This window comes from Priapulus caudatus, unplaced genomic scaffold, assembly GCF_000485595.1.
Source record: "Priapulus caudatus unplaced genomic scaffold, Priapulus_caudatus-5.0.1 Scaffold352, whole genome shotgun sequence".
Lineage (NCBI taxonomy): Eukaryota > Metazoa > Priapulida > Priapulimorpha > Priapulimorphida > Priapulidae > Priapulus > Priapulus caudatus.
The window spans coordinates 122,379-138,406 of NW_014577413.1; the positions used below are offsets into that span (position 1 = coordinate 122,379).

General features: G+C 39.0%; 1 protein-coding gene across 1 annotated transcript; it reads left to right on the forward strand.

The window, feature by feature from the left end:
* The first annotated feature begins 705 nt into the window (after nucleotides 1-705).
* On the forward strand, nucleotides 706-11,444 carry LOC106809421 (nuclear receptor subfamily 2 group E member 1-like). Its single transcript, XM_014812501.1, has 7 exons — nucleotides 706-832; nucleotides 1,146-1,255; nucleotides 5,531-5,611; nucleotides 6,195-6,356; nucleotides 8,396-8,763; nucleotides 9,670-9,886; nucleotides 10,159-11,444. The coding sequence occupies exons 2-7, from the start codon at nucleotides 1,252-1,254 to the stop codon at nucleotides 10,425-10,427; spliced, it is 1,101 nt and encodes a 366-aa protein (XP_014667987.1). The 5' UTR covers nucleotides 706-832; nucleotides 1,146-1,251; the 3' UTR covers nucleotides 10,428-11,444.
* Nucleotides 11,445-16,028: the final 4,584 nt, after the last annotated feature.

Here is a 16,028-nt window from a genome sequence, read left to right on the forward strand (position 1 = left end):
CTGTTTGCAACACCATCATGCCTAATCAATTATTATGATTATAGATAGATGTTAATGATTAAATTATCTGCTTTGATAGTTAGCAAACAATGTAGCGTATTTGTGGAAATGCGTCACACTTAGGCGATGAGTTAAAACACACAACTGCAAGATACGCGACGATGACGGTAAATACTTTTCAAATCTAATTAGCTTACGAAATACTATTTATCGACATCTTAATTCGTACTATAACGGCTTAATTAACACCGTCACTGCCACATCGCAAAGAAGACGGGCGTGAAAAATTAACACACACCCGTCACTGGCCCTATTCCTTAACACACGGCACGTCTACGCCGATACCATCCCGTAAAATCTATAACGTCACCAATTGTCTCTAGCAACATCGGCAGGGAGGCGTTGTCGCGCGACAAGGAAGCCTTGACCGAACACGCCTGCGTTCTCTAACACGTTCAAAGAGACAACAAAAGTGTAAATACTCTGTGAATAATACATGATGCTCGGAGTGCTGCTATTGACTATAGTCCCGTGGAGCCAATTGGACGGGATCGCTCGAACAAGTCGCACCTGCACCGGTTCCCAGGACACGCGGCTCCATGACTTGACGACAACAATGCTCGCTGACATCAGCTCGATAGTGCGGCTAGCCTCCAGTGACGTGACCCAGCCGCCGGTGATGTCAGTCGGTCCAGCGTTCCTTAGCGGGCGCATCTGCTATCTTTAGGAACGTATCATAATATCTCTTGCTGGTCCGCTGTAGTCATTATCTATGCTGTGGTGAAGACGTATACGCGGGACATGCGCCATACGCAGTAACGCACGATACGTGGTGAGTATATTCCGTGGCGCTTTTGATTTACTGCTTGAAATCGCACATTTGACTTTGAGCAAGACGTATAGAGGCTAGCAATGAAATCGGAGTTAGCACAATATTACGTAATTATTCGGAGCTTTAATCTACCTTTTGTCAAAAATGTGTGGGGGATAATAATAATAATTATTGTGTATTATAGTTGAGCTTCTCATCTCACTACAGGATAATACCAATCACCGCAGTGTCAGTAGTCGCGTGAGCTTACGATTACCTTAAATACACGCATACGATATATATATATATATTTCTTTTATATTTTTTCATAAAGAGTGTATGCGGTATAGTATATTGGACAAGCATAAGTGACCAAGAGTAGAAAGGATCTATATCAAAGAAGTGCTACGTGGACTTCAGTTACAACGAACAGCATAGAAATGGGTAGGTACCACGTTGCTGTTGTAATTATTTTCCTCGTCAACGGTGGTATCTGCTTTGTCATCGCCGTCTTCCTTATGATGGAGTAATTGTATTGACGCATTATCGAATTAACGCATTTACGCATATTTACACAATTAGTGGTGTTCGCATATTGAATATCATTAATTTAGGAATTTAGGCGGGACATTCGGCGTATAGTACCGTATGGAAATTGCATAATATGATGAAATAATCTCTCGTTGAATTGTTGGTATATTGGTATATAATAAGATGGCTATTTTATTTAAAATACGCTGCTAAGTCTAATACAATAGAATCAAAAAGAAAACACATATAGTTTGGTTTAATAAGAGAAAAATAAATAAAGGCAACTGGAGTATTTCAATATATAAAAACAAAACAAATGCAACTATTCTATATTATTGCGAAGCGTTATTTCAGCCTTTCTTATTACCGTCTGTAATTTAATGTGTTTCCTGAGTTTAGAATTTGTACACAAATTTTAATATTGCGATAAGATACATGAAAATGCGACCTATGATTACATGTGGGTAATTCAAATATAATTATGACTTCTATATTTCTATTTCGAACAAGCATATTAAAATTCCACATGATTTCAATCCTAATTGCTGTCACCGACACTCCATTAATTACATCCGTACTAATTTATGTTATTTATGTACTACTTATTATTTATATTAGATATCATTTGACATACTAAATTTTACTTCGTCCTGGCTTACTTATATCTTTACAAAGATAGACTGGTAGCTAGGCCAACATATCTACCAATACACTACACATGCAGCTTCCCGGTGTTAAACGGGGCAGAGCAATTGATGATTTCTAACAGCAGGTTGAATCAGTACTTATATTACTTCCTGATGCACGTGCATGGTAGGACCAGTCGAATTTTTTTACACAATACTGGTAGATGTATGTCATTAGAGCATTAGTGTTATGAGCCCTGTATCGAGAATAATGCGTAGAAACTTTGATTAACTGAACGATTCTAAGTTGTTTGCACATGTTTCTTTGCGAGGAAATGTGGCGCGCCCATTTTTGTATGTTTCGCACATGTGCCCTATTACGAGATTATTTTTGCTATATAATAATTAACGCGTTCAACGTTTTCAAGAGAATCTGTAGACGCAAGTAGATGGCAAGGAAAGTGAAAACCTACTCACGTAAATTAATCAACCCGAATATTACACTTTCCCGTGGCAATTACTAACAGGGTATCTCAATATAAACTCCAGTAGCCAGATAAAAGAAACATATTATATTAGAGTTATATATATATGTATATATATTTATATATATATATAACTTTAATATGTGATAAATAAATATGTATGACGCCAATATGATTATGCTGCCGTTACTGAACATCGTGTTTATTACATAGTCCTTAGTATTTTTTTATTATAAATTTCACAGTACTACGCCAATTATACATAGTTAAGCGACATGTAAGCACAGGCCTGCGACGGATTTCTTGACGAATCTGATAGATAAGACAATTCACTGTTACCGCATCTCTCACTATTTTTCAAAAACGTTTAATAGTGCATTTCATAACAATGGCAGATTATTAAATCAATTTAAAACCTGCATTGGGAAGTCACTCAAATACTGCAGTCAAAGCGCGTTCGCTAGTGCACATGCATAAATAATGTGCCTAATTAAAAATAAATTACCCGAATCGATTAAACCTCGACCACATATGGGTTGTATACGAATATGAGTTCTATTGTCAGAAAGCTACTACATTTGTGTATAAATTATTCAGTCTCGCAGATTCTTCTGAACATATAGAAGTTACGCTACGATTGGCAATAAGCCTTGATATATTGTGGACGCTAAACAGTAGCTTACATGCGTTTGATAAAACATATATGCATTCTCATGTGTGAAACGTTCAATATGTGCTTGAAAGGGCTGAAAAATGTGAAGAATCAATTCAATATTTCAATTTCACGCGTTCTCTACTTACATACTTTACCTTTCTTCGCTATTATTTAACATCTTTCCTTACTCTAGTTGTGAGCTACGACTCAGAATTAATTCAAGATTCATGATTTCATGATCAGATGATATTCATATAATTTATCAAATGTATATAAAATAAATATTATAAAATAAAATATATAAGGTTTCTATTGAAGCAGTGGAGTATATCGGAGACCAATTTCGTGTTTAAAAATAGCTGATTTAAAAAAAAATTAACGTACTGACCAGGTAGATATTAGGAATAGTATACCCTACGAGTTCATGAACACGCGCGCACGGCTGAAAATGAATGAGCTCGTTTAAAACTAAATCAAGCATTGAATGTTAGCTTGTCTCGGACTCGCCACAGGTTACATTAAAGGTTAAACATAACCAATCAACCCACACCTTCTGATCACGCAAGGATGTTGTAGAAGATACCTCCGGCTTAGACACCGGTTTTCCTGCTAGCAGACACTAAGGCTGCAAGGAAACTAAAACAAATTATCGTGTCTCGTAGTTGTCTTGATTGCACGAAATTAATGCCAAGCTATGGACAAATGTCAATCTTATCACGTATTATACACTCCCATACTTAAAACACACGCGCGCGCGCACGCACACACGTACGCACACACGGACTCATAGACGCACGCACGCACAGACGCGCGCTTACCACCAGGATTTTTCATAATCAAGTCAACTGGCTGGTCAAACTGATGTGGCTGTGTGTTTAGATACTACAGTGGAAAAAATATTGTTATATTTTTTATTGTCTACCATAGTAAGCTAAAAAAATCCCCATAAATCAGCAGAAATTTCATTTAGGCCCTACATATAATCAAGATATAATTTAACTTTGACCGCAGCATCCCGCCACAATCCTTCACCTATACAATTATGTACGTAGAGCCTACATGAGAATGGCGCTCGCGTCACTAGTCGCGTTGCCAGTCAAGAGAATGCTATTCGGCAAAACTTACGCGTTTAAAATGGGCAGGGATATGCCCAGGAGAGATGTTCATAGTAAAATCTGCTCTAGAAATTTTCCTTTGGCCGCAGAAGCCCGCCACAATCTTTCACCTATGCTAATCTACATGGGAATGGCGCTCGCGTTGTTGGTCACGTTACGAGCATACATAATTTTATTCGGCCAAACTCAAGCGCTTAAAATAGGCAAGGGCATGCCCGGGAGAGATGTGCATGGTAAAATTCGCTCTAGAAATTTCACTTTGACCGCAGCATCCCGCCGTTACGCAAACAATACCCGTAAGTATTATAACTGTCGGGAAAATTCGCCGTTCGGGAAAACATGACTACAAGTGGCTTAATAAGCACTTTAAGGATCATTTGTCTTCTTTTGAAAATATTCTTCGTGCCGCCATGCTTTGTCCGTGCATTTCATGTACAAAAAAAACTTGGATGTTAATTTTTGTTAGCAGGACGTTCTTTCGTGTCATGCATTCATTTGGGCGACTTCACTGCCTAGAAGCCGCGTTATATCTCTGTGGAAAAACTACCTAATATCCCAAACAAGCGCGCAAACTGCATGACTGGGGAATGAAACGAATGAACTAAATGGGTCGAAGTAATAGAACCGTGTGTGCCTTACGTGATGGCTTGGTTAGTAGCAAAGCATTTGCATACCTAGTACCGCTGCTAAGATTTTTATTTTCACATATCGATAAAACAAAGCGATCCGGACTACAGGGATTTTCTAATAAGAGAGAAATGGGAACTAGCGAAAATCGCAATAAAACAATAGCAACTCATTCGCAAGCTTGCATGGGGGAGGGCTGTTATATCGTTGATGCTACTATATTCGTTAGAAGTCACGCAACAGACATGCGGGTGAAGGTTATCAAGATGACAGTTTTATTCTCTTGCTGTGCACGGCTACATGACGATGCACAAAAACAGACACGCTAACCCATTGCTTGACGTAAAGTGGCTAAAATTTTCCCTATGAGAGAAACTGAATGAGAAATCGAAGTAACAAGGGCACGTCATTGTTAGCAAATTTGCAGGCGATTAGCATGCAGATCCACGTTAACATAAATTCTGGGAGAGGCTCACTGCCGCTGTTTTTCGCTCCTATCTATGAATGCGCAACTTCAGCAACAATCAACGCTTTGTTTCTTATTTAAAAAAAAAATTTTGTTAAATGTTATTAATCGAATTTGACTTTTGTATTCTAACGAGTAGCTGATATTATAATATATTTCAAATTATTATATCAGTTTATATTGTCAACTCGTTTATCGTTCCGGCTACATATAGGTGAGAGATTGCTGGACATAGCATGCAGCGTGTGCGGAGACCGGAGTTCAGGAAAACACTACGGAATTTACAGCTGCGATGGTATGTCTTAGAAACGCGTGAATATATTGGTGCTGCAGCGTGCTTTTATATCAATCTAACCGCCTAAAACATATAGAGTATTTCGTATACCTACGAAGTATATAAATAATATATATATTATGTTATTAAAAATAAAATTATTATTTATCATAATTTATGAGCACAATAAATAATTTGGAATTTAGATTTTTGTTAAATTCCATTCCACTGAATTAATTTATGACTGCAAATTACTGTACTACCAATAATTAAATTACTAAATTTTCTACTAATAACCAATACTCTTAATTTTTTTAACTTTAAATAATTAGTCTTACTTATAATTTACAAATTTAAATTCCTGTTCTCGTGTGTGCGCCCGCAACCACGGCGGATTTCCGTTAATGTGTCAACGCTATTCGTGGATCATAATGCTAGTCGAAAATATTACCATTGTACTAGTTGTAATCGTAACTACGACTTTTCTGAAAATGCCGCTCCCAGTATTTAATTATGCGCCATAACGTACTAGCCCTAGTAGTATTACCCCAACACTAATACATGCGAAACACGAAGAAACGCGCTTTAAATTGTGACATTGCAGGCTGCTCCGGATTCTTCAAGAGAAGCATACACAGGCAGCGTGTGTATACGTGCAAAGCTGTAGGAGATCTGAAAGGCCACTGTCCCATAGACAAGACTCACCGCAACCAATGCCGAGCGTGTAGACTCACCAAATGCTTCGACGCATCCATGAACAAGGACGGTAAGCTAGAACGCTAAATACGGTGGCACAGGAGGTGCAAGAATTGTTATCCCTATAGAGTTACGATAACGTTCTCGTCAACCCTAATTAAAAAATAACTCTTAACTCTATATGAATAATATGTTAGCTAATTAGATAGGCGTTAACGCTACTATTTAATACATTAGTAAGTTAATAACTGATTATCTGCTAAATTCACAGATAACAAATGCGTGTGATCTCTACTATAATTATTGTTTAATTACTGTATTTACACCTCTGAATGCACATGTGGTGATTCAGTATACGACACAATTCGACTACTGGAAATATCATAAAACCCCCGAATATCTGGAAAATATTCCACGTACGTCGTTAGAATCCGCAATTAACATTTAATGAGACGCGCACGTGTATGGTATTCGAAACTAGTGCGGTCTGTGCAGCCTAATTAACTCATCAGAATTTTCCACTTCGATGTGTTTTCCCGGCAGCATCGCACGTGTTTCACCGCCGAATGGCAACGTTTTTGCTGCTAGAGTCCCCTCGGCAGATTGATTTCACTCGCAGTAATCACGAGTGTAGGTACGGGCGTGTTATTTTCGCGAGGTTTCATCAGCTTCTGACATCAATTGAATCCGATTTTCTAAAACGACCAGCGTTGCGAGCTTCGTGTGCACAATGCATGCAGGCGGCGCACACAGCAATCACAGCTTTGTGGCGAGCGTCGACATATGTTTCTCTCTTTCAAATATTCTAAGGACGTAATTAGTTGTTGGTCCGTGTAGTCAATGCGATGAAAAGTTGCACATCCTGCTTTTCTGTCCCTGACATTGTACAGCCTTTGACCTGTGACGCTACCACTGCCCAGCCGAGTGTGTTGATCCATCAATCCACTTAGTTTAGTTTAGTTTTATACGCGCGAATGCTAGCGTTTACCCAATCCTCCTTAACTTCGTATGCCGGATAACAACAGAAAGAAATATAAAGAAACACCACCAATTAAAATTCGATTAGGCGATAGGCATGCAGCGTATTGTCTGCGCCAGTCATTCTCCCCTGCTTGTAACACGTTCTATAGCTATACACCTACTCGCCTTCGCCGTTCGAACGCTATTAAAATACGTCCATCTTCATCTCCTACACCGTTCACGCGCTCGCTCTACTTCGGTTCCAAGAGGCGGCTACGTTACATCTTCGAGATCTAAACCTCTGATTCGGTCACTGGTACCACGTGGCGTCGAGTCCCGTCTTCCCCTCTTTATAAACTTCTGGCACATTCTCCTAACTCGCCAGAAAAATCATGTTGTTGTTGTTGTTGTGAATTTGTTTATTATTTTATTTACTCTTGATATATATATATATATATATGGGGGAGGGGTGCGCGCGCGCGTGTGTGTGCGTGTGTGTGTGTGCGCGCGTACGTGCGTGCGTGCGCGTGCGAGTGCATGTATAATATATACAGCAGCATAATATAACATTATTCGTATTATAGTAATATCGGTTAAATTAACGGACCAAGTTAGGATTAGAGTTAGGGTTAGTGTTGGGGTTAGGCTTAGCACTAGGGTTTAGTGTTAAGGTTTGAAATTGGGTTAGAGCTAGGGGTAGGATTAGGATTATGGTTAGGATTATGGTTAGGGTAAGTATTAGACTTAGGTTTATATTTAGGATAAGCCTTGACTGCAGTATTCGTAATGGTTCTCATTCCACATTCCGCTCTCTTATCCGATACTGCACCTAGCCTATCTTTCCAACCTAAACCACGTATAGCTTTCATACTATCCATCTTGGCAGCTTTTCGATGAGTGTGCATTCATATTCCAAGCTTATGCTGTTTTCTTTTCACTTGCTACATTCTTTTAGTTGTATTTGTCTACTATGGCCGTTCGTCAATATCGTTCCGAGAGTGCTCTTTCAAAGTCAACATAAACAAATGCACATCAATAGGCATATGTAGATCTTTTAGTTTAGTTTGATTCGTTCCCCCAGCCGCAATGTGAAGAGGGGTAACATAGGTTGTAATTCTATAGCATTTGTTTCTTTCAACATGTTCATAGCCGTTCAGCATGAGAGAGGACCAAGAAAGCCAAAGCTCAGTACTCTAGAATCACCATCTACGTCGAAGGTTCAAGTCAAGGATAGCGGCCAAAGCATGGTGACGTCAACAACTGGAGTGAGCGACTTGGACGTGATGTTTCGTACACTTACAGCTATCGAGAAACTTCATGCTGTTGTGCCGTCTGAAGACGAAATAAGTCGATTGGGTAGGAGTGTGCTGTTGGATTCAAGGAGTGCCTCGACATTATTCCCGAAGTCTCTGTGCACTATCGATGCATTGCAGGAAATAGCGGCTCGTCTCCTATTCACATTGATCCGATGGACAAAAGTGTTGCCACCATTCCAAAATCTGTGCAAGCACGATCAGGTAGGCATCCCATTTACATGCAAATATACTGCATTATGTGCGCCCGCGCTTGCGTGTGTGTATTTGAGCTTGCATGCCTGTGGGTGTGTGTGTGTGTGTGTGTGTGATGTGTGTGTGCTGCGTGCGCGTGCGTGCGTGCGTGTGTGTATGTGTGGTGCCGCTGTGCGTGCGTGCGCCGCGGCGTGGTTGTGATGTGTGTGTGTGTGTGTGTGTGTGTGTGTGTGTGTGTGTGTGTGTGTGCGTGTGTGCGAGGAGGGGGCGTAATCAAATGTTATGCATCTCGCACATGTAGTATGCGTGTGTACGGATGGTCTGCCTGCCTGTGTATCGTTTGCTTTATCGTATGGGTATATTTAATTCCATAAAACTGTCATATTATGTTTATCTAATATATCTGTCGAAAGGTATATCGAAGTGCAAGACTTGTCAATGTAATATTTAATTCAAATATTGATTAAAGCTTTTGTGTTACTGATATAAAGAAAATATTTACGTTTCGCCAGAGTGGAATAACTTGAAACGAATTACATGAAAACGAAGGAAACACGGAATATCCTATATATACGTATAATAATACCAGCGCAACCAGACCAATATTTATGCAAAGCAAGTAATATGCTTCTCTCTGACGACTGCGATATACTGTCGTAACATCAACTCAACCATATTAGTTTATGCCACCTATCAGTAGATGTCCGTTAATAGCTCGTATATATACTCTCAATATCTATATATTCTGTGAGGGGTAAGTTATGCGTATTTTACATGTTAGAAAGCGTTTTACATAATCCTGCAGCTGACTTCTATTGAATAATGATGAACTTGTTCTCTAGCGGAAATATCGTGTTTCTTGTTATAGCTGGGCGAGATTGTGCGTTTGCATTCTGATTTCCTCCCACGTGTCAGGTGATACTACTCGAGGAGACGTGGAAGGATATATTTCTCCTCAGCCTCGCTCAGTGGACGGCGGCCTGCAACCTTGCTGCAACAATACAGCTGGAGAGGGCTCATACACCGTTCACCGTCACCAGACATGTGCGTGAAATCCTGCTTCGCTTTCAGCACAACCGCGTAGATGGAACAGAGTTTGCCTGCTTGAAAACAACGACGCTTTTTCGTTCAGGTAAGAATTTGGGAGAAGCTTAATCACACACACACACACGCGCGCGCGCACGTACACACAAACGCACGCACGCGTGCGCGCACGCACACACGTACGCACACACGCACGCACACACGTACGCACACACACACACACACAGCACACGCACACACGCACACGCACGCACGCACGCACGCACGCACGCACGCACACGTACGCAAAAGACTGACATGCCTATGTTTCTATCGGCTATAGATAAAATAATTGATTATTGTTATATAATATATTTTTAGAAACTATTGGCCTCAGCGAGCCGCAGAAGGTCGAGTTGGTTCAAGACCAGGCACAGATGCTACTTGGAGAGTACATCCATCAGAACTATGCATCACAGCCAACTCGGTTCGGCAGACTACTATTACTTTTGCCTAGTCTCAAGGGTGTTTCGTGCCACCTAGTGGAAGAAATATTTTTCAAGGAAACTATCGGGTCAATACCTCTTGAACGACTCGTAGTAGATATTTATCAACAAGAAAAATGTGATATCACACTTTCTGGAGATTAGGCAAGATAGAAAGCAGACGTTTTTATTGTTTTCCTAAAGATTCATACACCGCACGTAACAAGCATACTTAGCAAATTTCTAAAAACCTAGGTAATAACAACACACTTCTGCGTAGTATATTTCTGTATCACCCAAGAAACATCTACTAGTCTTCATGGACAATATCGTATTTCCATTTAAAATAGATTTGGTGTGTTATGGGCGGGTAGGCGAAAAACATTTTTTATTTATATTGTTTACAATTATATTATTATATGTTAATATTTTTTATTGTTTTCTTCATAGCTGCCCTTTCAAATTGTTGAGCGTTGGCAATATTAATATCGTGAACAATTTTAAATAACGTTGCTACTTAAATACCATTTAATGTAATAATAATGATAATTGTATTAGTATAAATAGGTAATACCGGCAGTATGATTGTTGTTATGATTAAAACCATTATATTATGGTAGATGAGGAGAACTCTCCTAGACTCACTACTGATATATCGTGAATTTGACATAAAATATGCATGGATATGCTATTTGTCTAGCTAGATTCAGATGTGGGTGGTTTTGCTACCGTGTAACAAGACCGTATCATCAACGAGGTAGAGTAGCTACTGGGCACAGGTCATACAAAAGTTTTTGTTGTAAACATCTTCGTTATTTCTATGATAAAAACTGTAATAAAACTTCTTACATCATTTGTTTTACAAGGTGGAATAATCAGGTTTGTAGCCTCTGAGGGAAAGGAAAACTGTTCGACGAGAATTGTATCAAAAATTAAATGATAAGCCCAAATATGTGCAATAATTTGGGCAACAAAATTATAATTTTAGTGTATATAATGATATATGCGGGATAGCAGACGAAATGGACTGCAGACCCCCTCTCAATACTGAGATTATATAGAACTGGTAAATAATTAGAACCTTGATTCGGATTGTGAGTTTTTTCGGCTTTATAGTAAATTATTACAGTAGCCTACTATTAAAATATGATACAGTACTATAATAATCCAAATGTATATTTTGGGGCGTTTCGTTAAGAATGTGTGAAATGTTGCATGTTTAATAATAACTAGTAACTTGACAAAGTGGATGGAAGGAAACTACGCGAACACACCGCGCGATAAAATCAAAATTCGCGTTTCCTCTGAGATACATTTTTGCGACATCCAATATTTTGCATTTAACATAACAGCGTGCTATCGCAGTGCCTAGCCCCGACTTTCAAATTGTTGTTACGTTACAAGGCCAAATGTCGAATGATAGTGTAAAGAAAACAAAACAAATGCTTATATAAAAATTAGCGAAAACTAGAATAAGTATGATATTTGCCGCTGAATTAATCAGCTTAATCATATTAGCTGGTTCACCGCTAGTACTTTGACGAGAGCCACGGAGAAAAATACATGACTTCAAGAGAAAATACAACACGTAGATATAATTACACTAAACTCATACAATAAATTCATTTATTAAGCACCCGATATCGTCAACACAATATACCATATACATCAATCAAACAACGTAAACATAACAATTTTGTGGCTAAACTTCGGAGAACATTTGAATTGAACAATTGTAACATGATTATTATAGACATTGACAAACCTGGCACCTATTCGTAATTAACCAAATGAATTTACCTAAAGGATTGCTCACTGCAACTAGAGGCAATACTTAAATAAAACTTAAGGCAACATACCTACATTAAATTTTTAAAATAAAATTTTAATTTCACTCATTCTTGATTATACGGTAATTAAATCAATATAATTATAACGTCATAGCATGTAAAAACGGGAGCAAAAACCTCGCTACTACTTCACTACTATTTATTTCCCCTTTAATTCCCCCATCTGAATTCGACTATTATACCACCACAGACAATATTGTATATCTTCATCACCTCCCCATTATACAACCATTACCGCATCTTGTACTTCGAATCCCGCCTTCTAAGACTCTACGCCCTCGTTCAGATATCCTTCTACTACATATCTTCCTCCGCCAACAAATCAGGTTGATTTTGTTGCGCAGAGCGGTAAAACCTTCTATCTATTCGGTCTACAATTTCGCACGCATTCGTCCACAGATTAAAACACATAGTAGTTACATAGTAGCCAGTGCATTGTGTATGAGCCCTAGACGCTAGAGAAATAAAAGCACACATTGGAAATGAGCATCGCAATTCGTGACATCTATCAATTCAATAATATCTATACACAATAAACTGCTAAAACACTGATTTGATAAACCTTTCTTACGAGCACCTAAGATCACATTCGCGTGTGATAACGTGTTAACTTACGTTTAATATATACGTGCATTACGTGCACCTGCGTGCCACATGCTATCGACTGTACTAAAGCTACTGAAACATTTTACACTCATACTATGAACGAGAACTAGTGGCTATAGTGAATCTCACTATTATCACGTGAACTGTGGATTGAATCACAAGGTCACTCACTGTCCGCATCCTGCGGTATACTATACACCACGCAAGTTACGGATACACGCGCAATATTATGATAAAACAATAATGCATAGAAATTGCAGTCAGTCGTATGTAAAGTAACGCTGAGAGCAACTATAGCTCTTAATTCTCCATGTATGTGAGTTATCTAAGTAAATTCATGAGGCATGCAATTCTGTGACCACTTCTGTGAGGAGTTACCGCGAATGCTGATAGCTTTTTGCGTCCGTCTAAATTAGAATGAGGAAGCGGCAACTCCACCGACATAGGCAAATATGCACGGACCACAATTTGTGCTTACTATGTATACGGTTAAAATACGAAGCACAGTAATCTGCACAGAACATTTGGCCGTGGTGTTGGTCAATAGAGAGAGGGATAATTCGATAATGGCTTTTACACAGATAGGTGGCTTGTTTAATAGTAATTTTCCATAAGGGCGGTTTGAGACACCTGTGCTACGTAAAACAATGCAATGATTCTGAAAAACCTTATTGACGTATGAAGTAGAAATTTCTCACTTTTCTGTGGAATATGAATAAAATACGTTATTTTTAAATTAACAGTCTAGCGTTATCATTTTATATCTAATGTCAGGCAGTCCATGGCTAATGTGTGGCTACACCTTAGACACCTGGGTGACAGCACTAGTAGATGTACCCGCATCACAATGCGAGCAAACTACCTTAATCGAGGTTCCTGGTAAGACAGTGCCAGGTTATTAAGGTTACTATTAGGGTTGGGAAGTGATTTTCGGTCAAAATTTCAATACCGACTTTATTTGATAGATCGGACCCATGGGCAGCTATGTAGGCCTATACGTAGAAATTATGTATGTAGCCTCCCAAACAGTTCCAAATCCCGCATTAGTCAATTCTTAACACAGGCGTTCAATCATGGGAAATTGAGAAAAGTTGTGGGCGCGCCGTTAACTATGGTCCATTGTTTCAGAAAGCTGCTCCTGAAGCCTTGCGCCCTGATTCTTCCAACGTATTTCTCGAAAACTCCACAACTCAGATCTCCCAGAAACTTTTGTGTTACGTTTCAAATGCTAAAAAATATCAAAGGAAAAAAGACCTTTACTCCTCGGACATTAAAAAAAAATATTATATTTTATAAGTTCAGACTCTTTGTTTACGAAATTGTGGCGTTTTCGAAAACTAAACTAAACCTACAATCTAAAGCCATTTAACAAAAATTCCAGGGCACCCTTTTTAGCTTTCAATATTATCTTATGGAACAACGTCTATGGTTTAAAGCTTAGGTCCCTAACTCTTTGCTGTTTCTGAGAAAATAACAAAAAAAGCTTTTTTGTATAAATTCTCAATTTTTGCCGTCACTTAATTAGCGATAAATTTTTAAATAATTTTTTCAGCAAGAGCGTAGAGAGACCATCTCTCTTATGTAATGGATATTATTTGATTGAATTTGATGAGCAGTTATGTTGCAATGCCCTTTACAGTGTTACCCGTCCGTAATAACCCTTACTCCTTAACCTCTGACACGTGAATAAGTAGCTCGGGTGGAACATTTAAACTCCACGGCAGCACAGACATTTACACAGAATGGGCTTTTCAAACCACCCGTACAGAAAATTCGGATTAAAGCCATCTCTCTCTCTCTCTCTCACCTAGAGTATTAGCATTTTAGGTTTGCGCACTCTCATCAGGGCATCCAATTAATGTGAAACGTCACATTGTGTGGCTAGATGATTTTCCTCTACTAAAAAAATGTAACTCCGAAATAATTTTGAATCTAAATCTGTGATAATTTAATGATATAGGGTAGTAGATTTCGATAGGAAGGCCACAAAACAGACGTATCATATCAGGCCGCAAATAATATTTAAACTTAGACTTATTGAAATGTAGACTGCCAATTTCGTTTAAACATTGGCAACTGCCCCAATAAAGGTTTGTATGTGTACGTATGGTGGTACCGTGATATTGCCAAACTAGATCTGCAATCCATGAGGACAAACAGGTATTGATTTTTTGTTGAATTATTTCTTACTAATCTGGAAACATATGTGAGTTTGTGCGACAATTTGCATTGTATAAAATGTAAAAGGCTAATGGTACCGACTAGTTCAAAAAGCAATAATTACATTTGACAGTCTAAATACTTTCAAGCCATCATCCAGCTCAGACGACATCAGACGACATCAGCTTAATAAGATTGGCTTAAAACACCAACTATTCAATAACCGCCCTTGAATATCAATATAAAGAGGAATGTATGAGGAGGTAATTCCAGCCAAAAACAAAGACTCGCATGCATATTGAAAAAAATAATGATTCGCAAGAAAGCTTTTCGATAAAAGTTGCTTCCTACCATATATATTTCAAATATTTTGTATCTGGGAAGTAAATTTAATACCGGCTGGATAAAGACAATGAAATCCTTTGCTACATCACCACAGCTTTCTGAATGCTTTAACTACCGCAGATCACATTCCTAGTTATTACCATGCAAACTTATTGCTGTTATAAAGGTGGCGACAGTGAAATGTTGAGATTGAGCGAGAGCGTGAGAGAGAGCCGGAGAAGGACAGACACACGCACGCGTGCACACATACACACACACGCGCGCACACATAGTGACATACACACGTACACGCACAACCCCGCACGCATGCATGCACACAGGTGCACCCACGCAAATATACACGCACACACGCGCGTGCTCTCGCACACCCACGCCACCACACACGCACACACACACACACACACACACACACACCGACCAATATAAAAAAAACACGCGCTCAGGAACAGAAAATGAAAGAGAGAAACCGAGTGAGAGAGAGAGCGCGCGCGCGAACGAGCGAGATACGGGGCGCCATGCAGGACAGGCATTTTTGTACCTATAAACTTGACAAAAATGAGTTTTGTGAACAGAAAACTCAATTCTGTCAATCCTGTCCCACAAAACTCAATTTTGTGAACACAAAACTCAATTCTGTCAATCCTGTCCCACAAAACTCAATTTTGTGAACACAAAACTCAATTCTGTCAAACCGGTTCCACAAAACTCAATTTTGTAAACACAAAACTCAATTCTGTCGAACCGGTTCCACAAAACTCAATTTTGTAAACACAAAACTCAATTCTGTAGGTAGCCCTTCTTACAT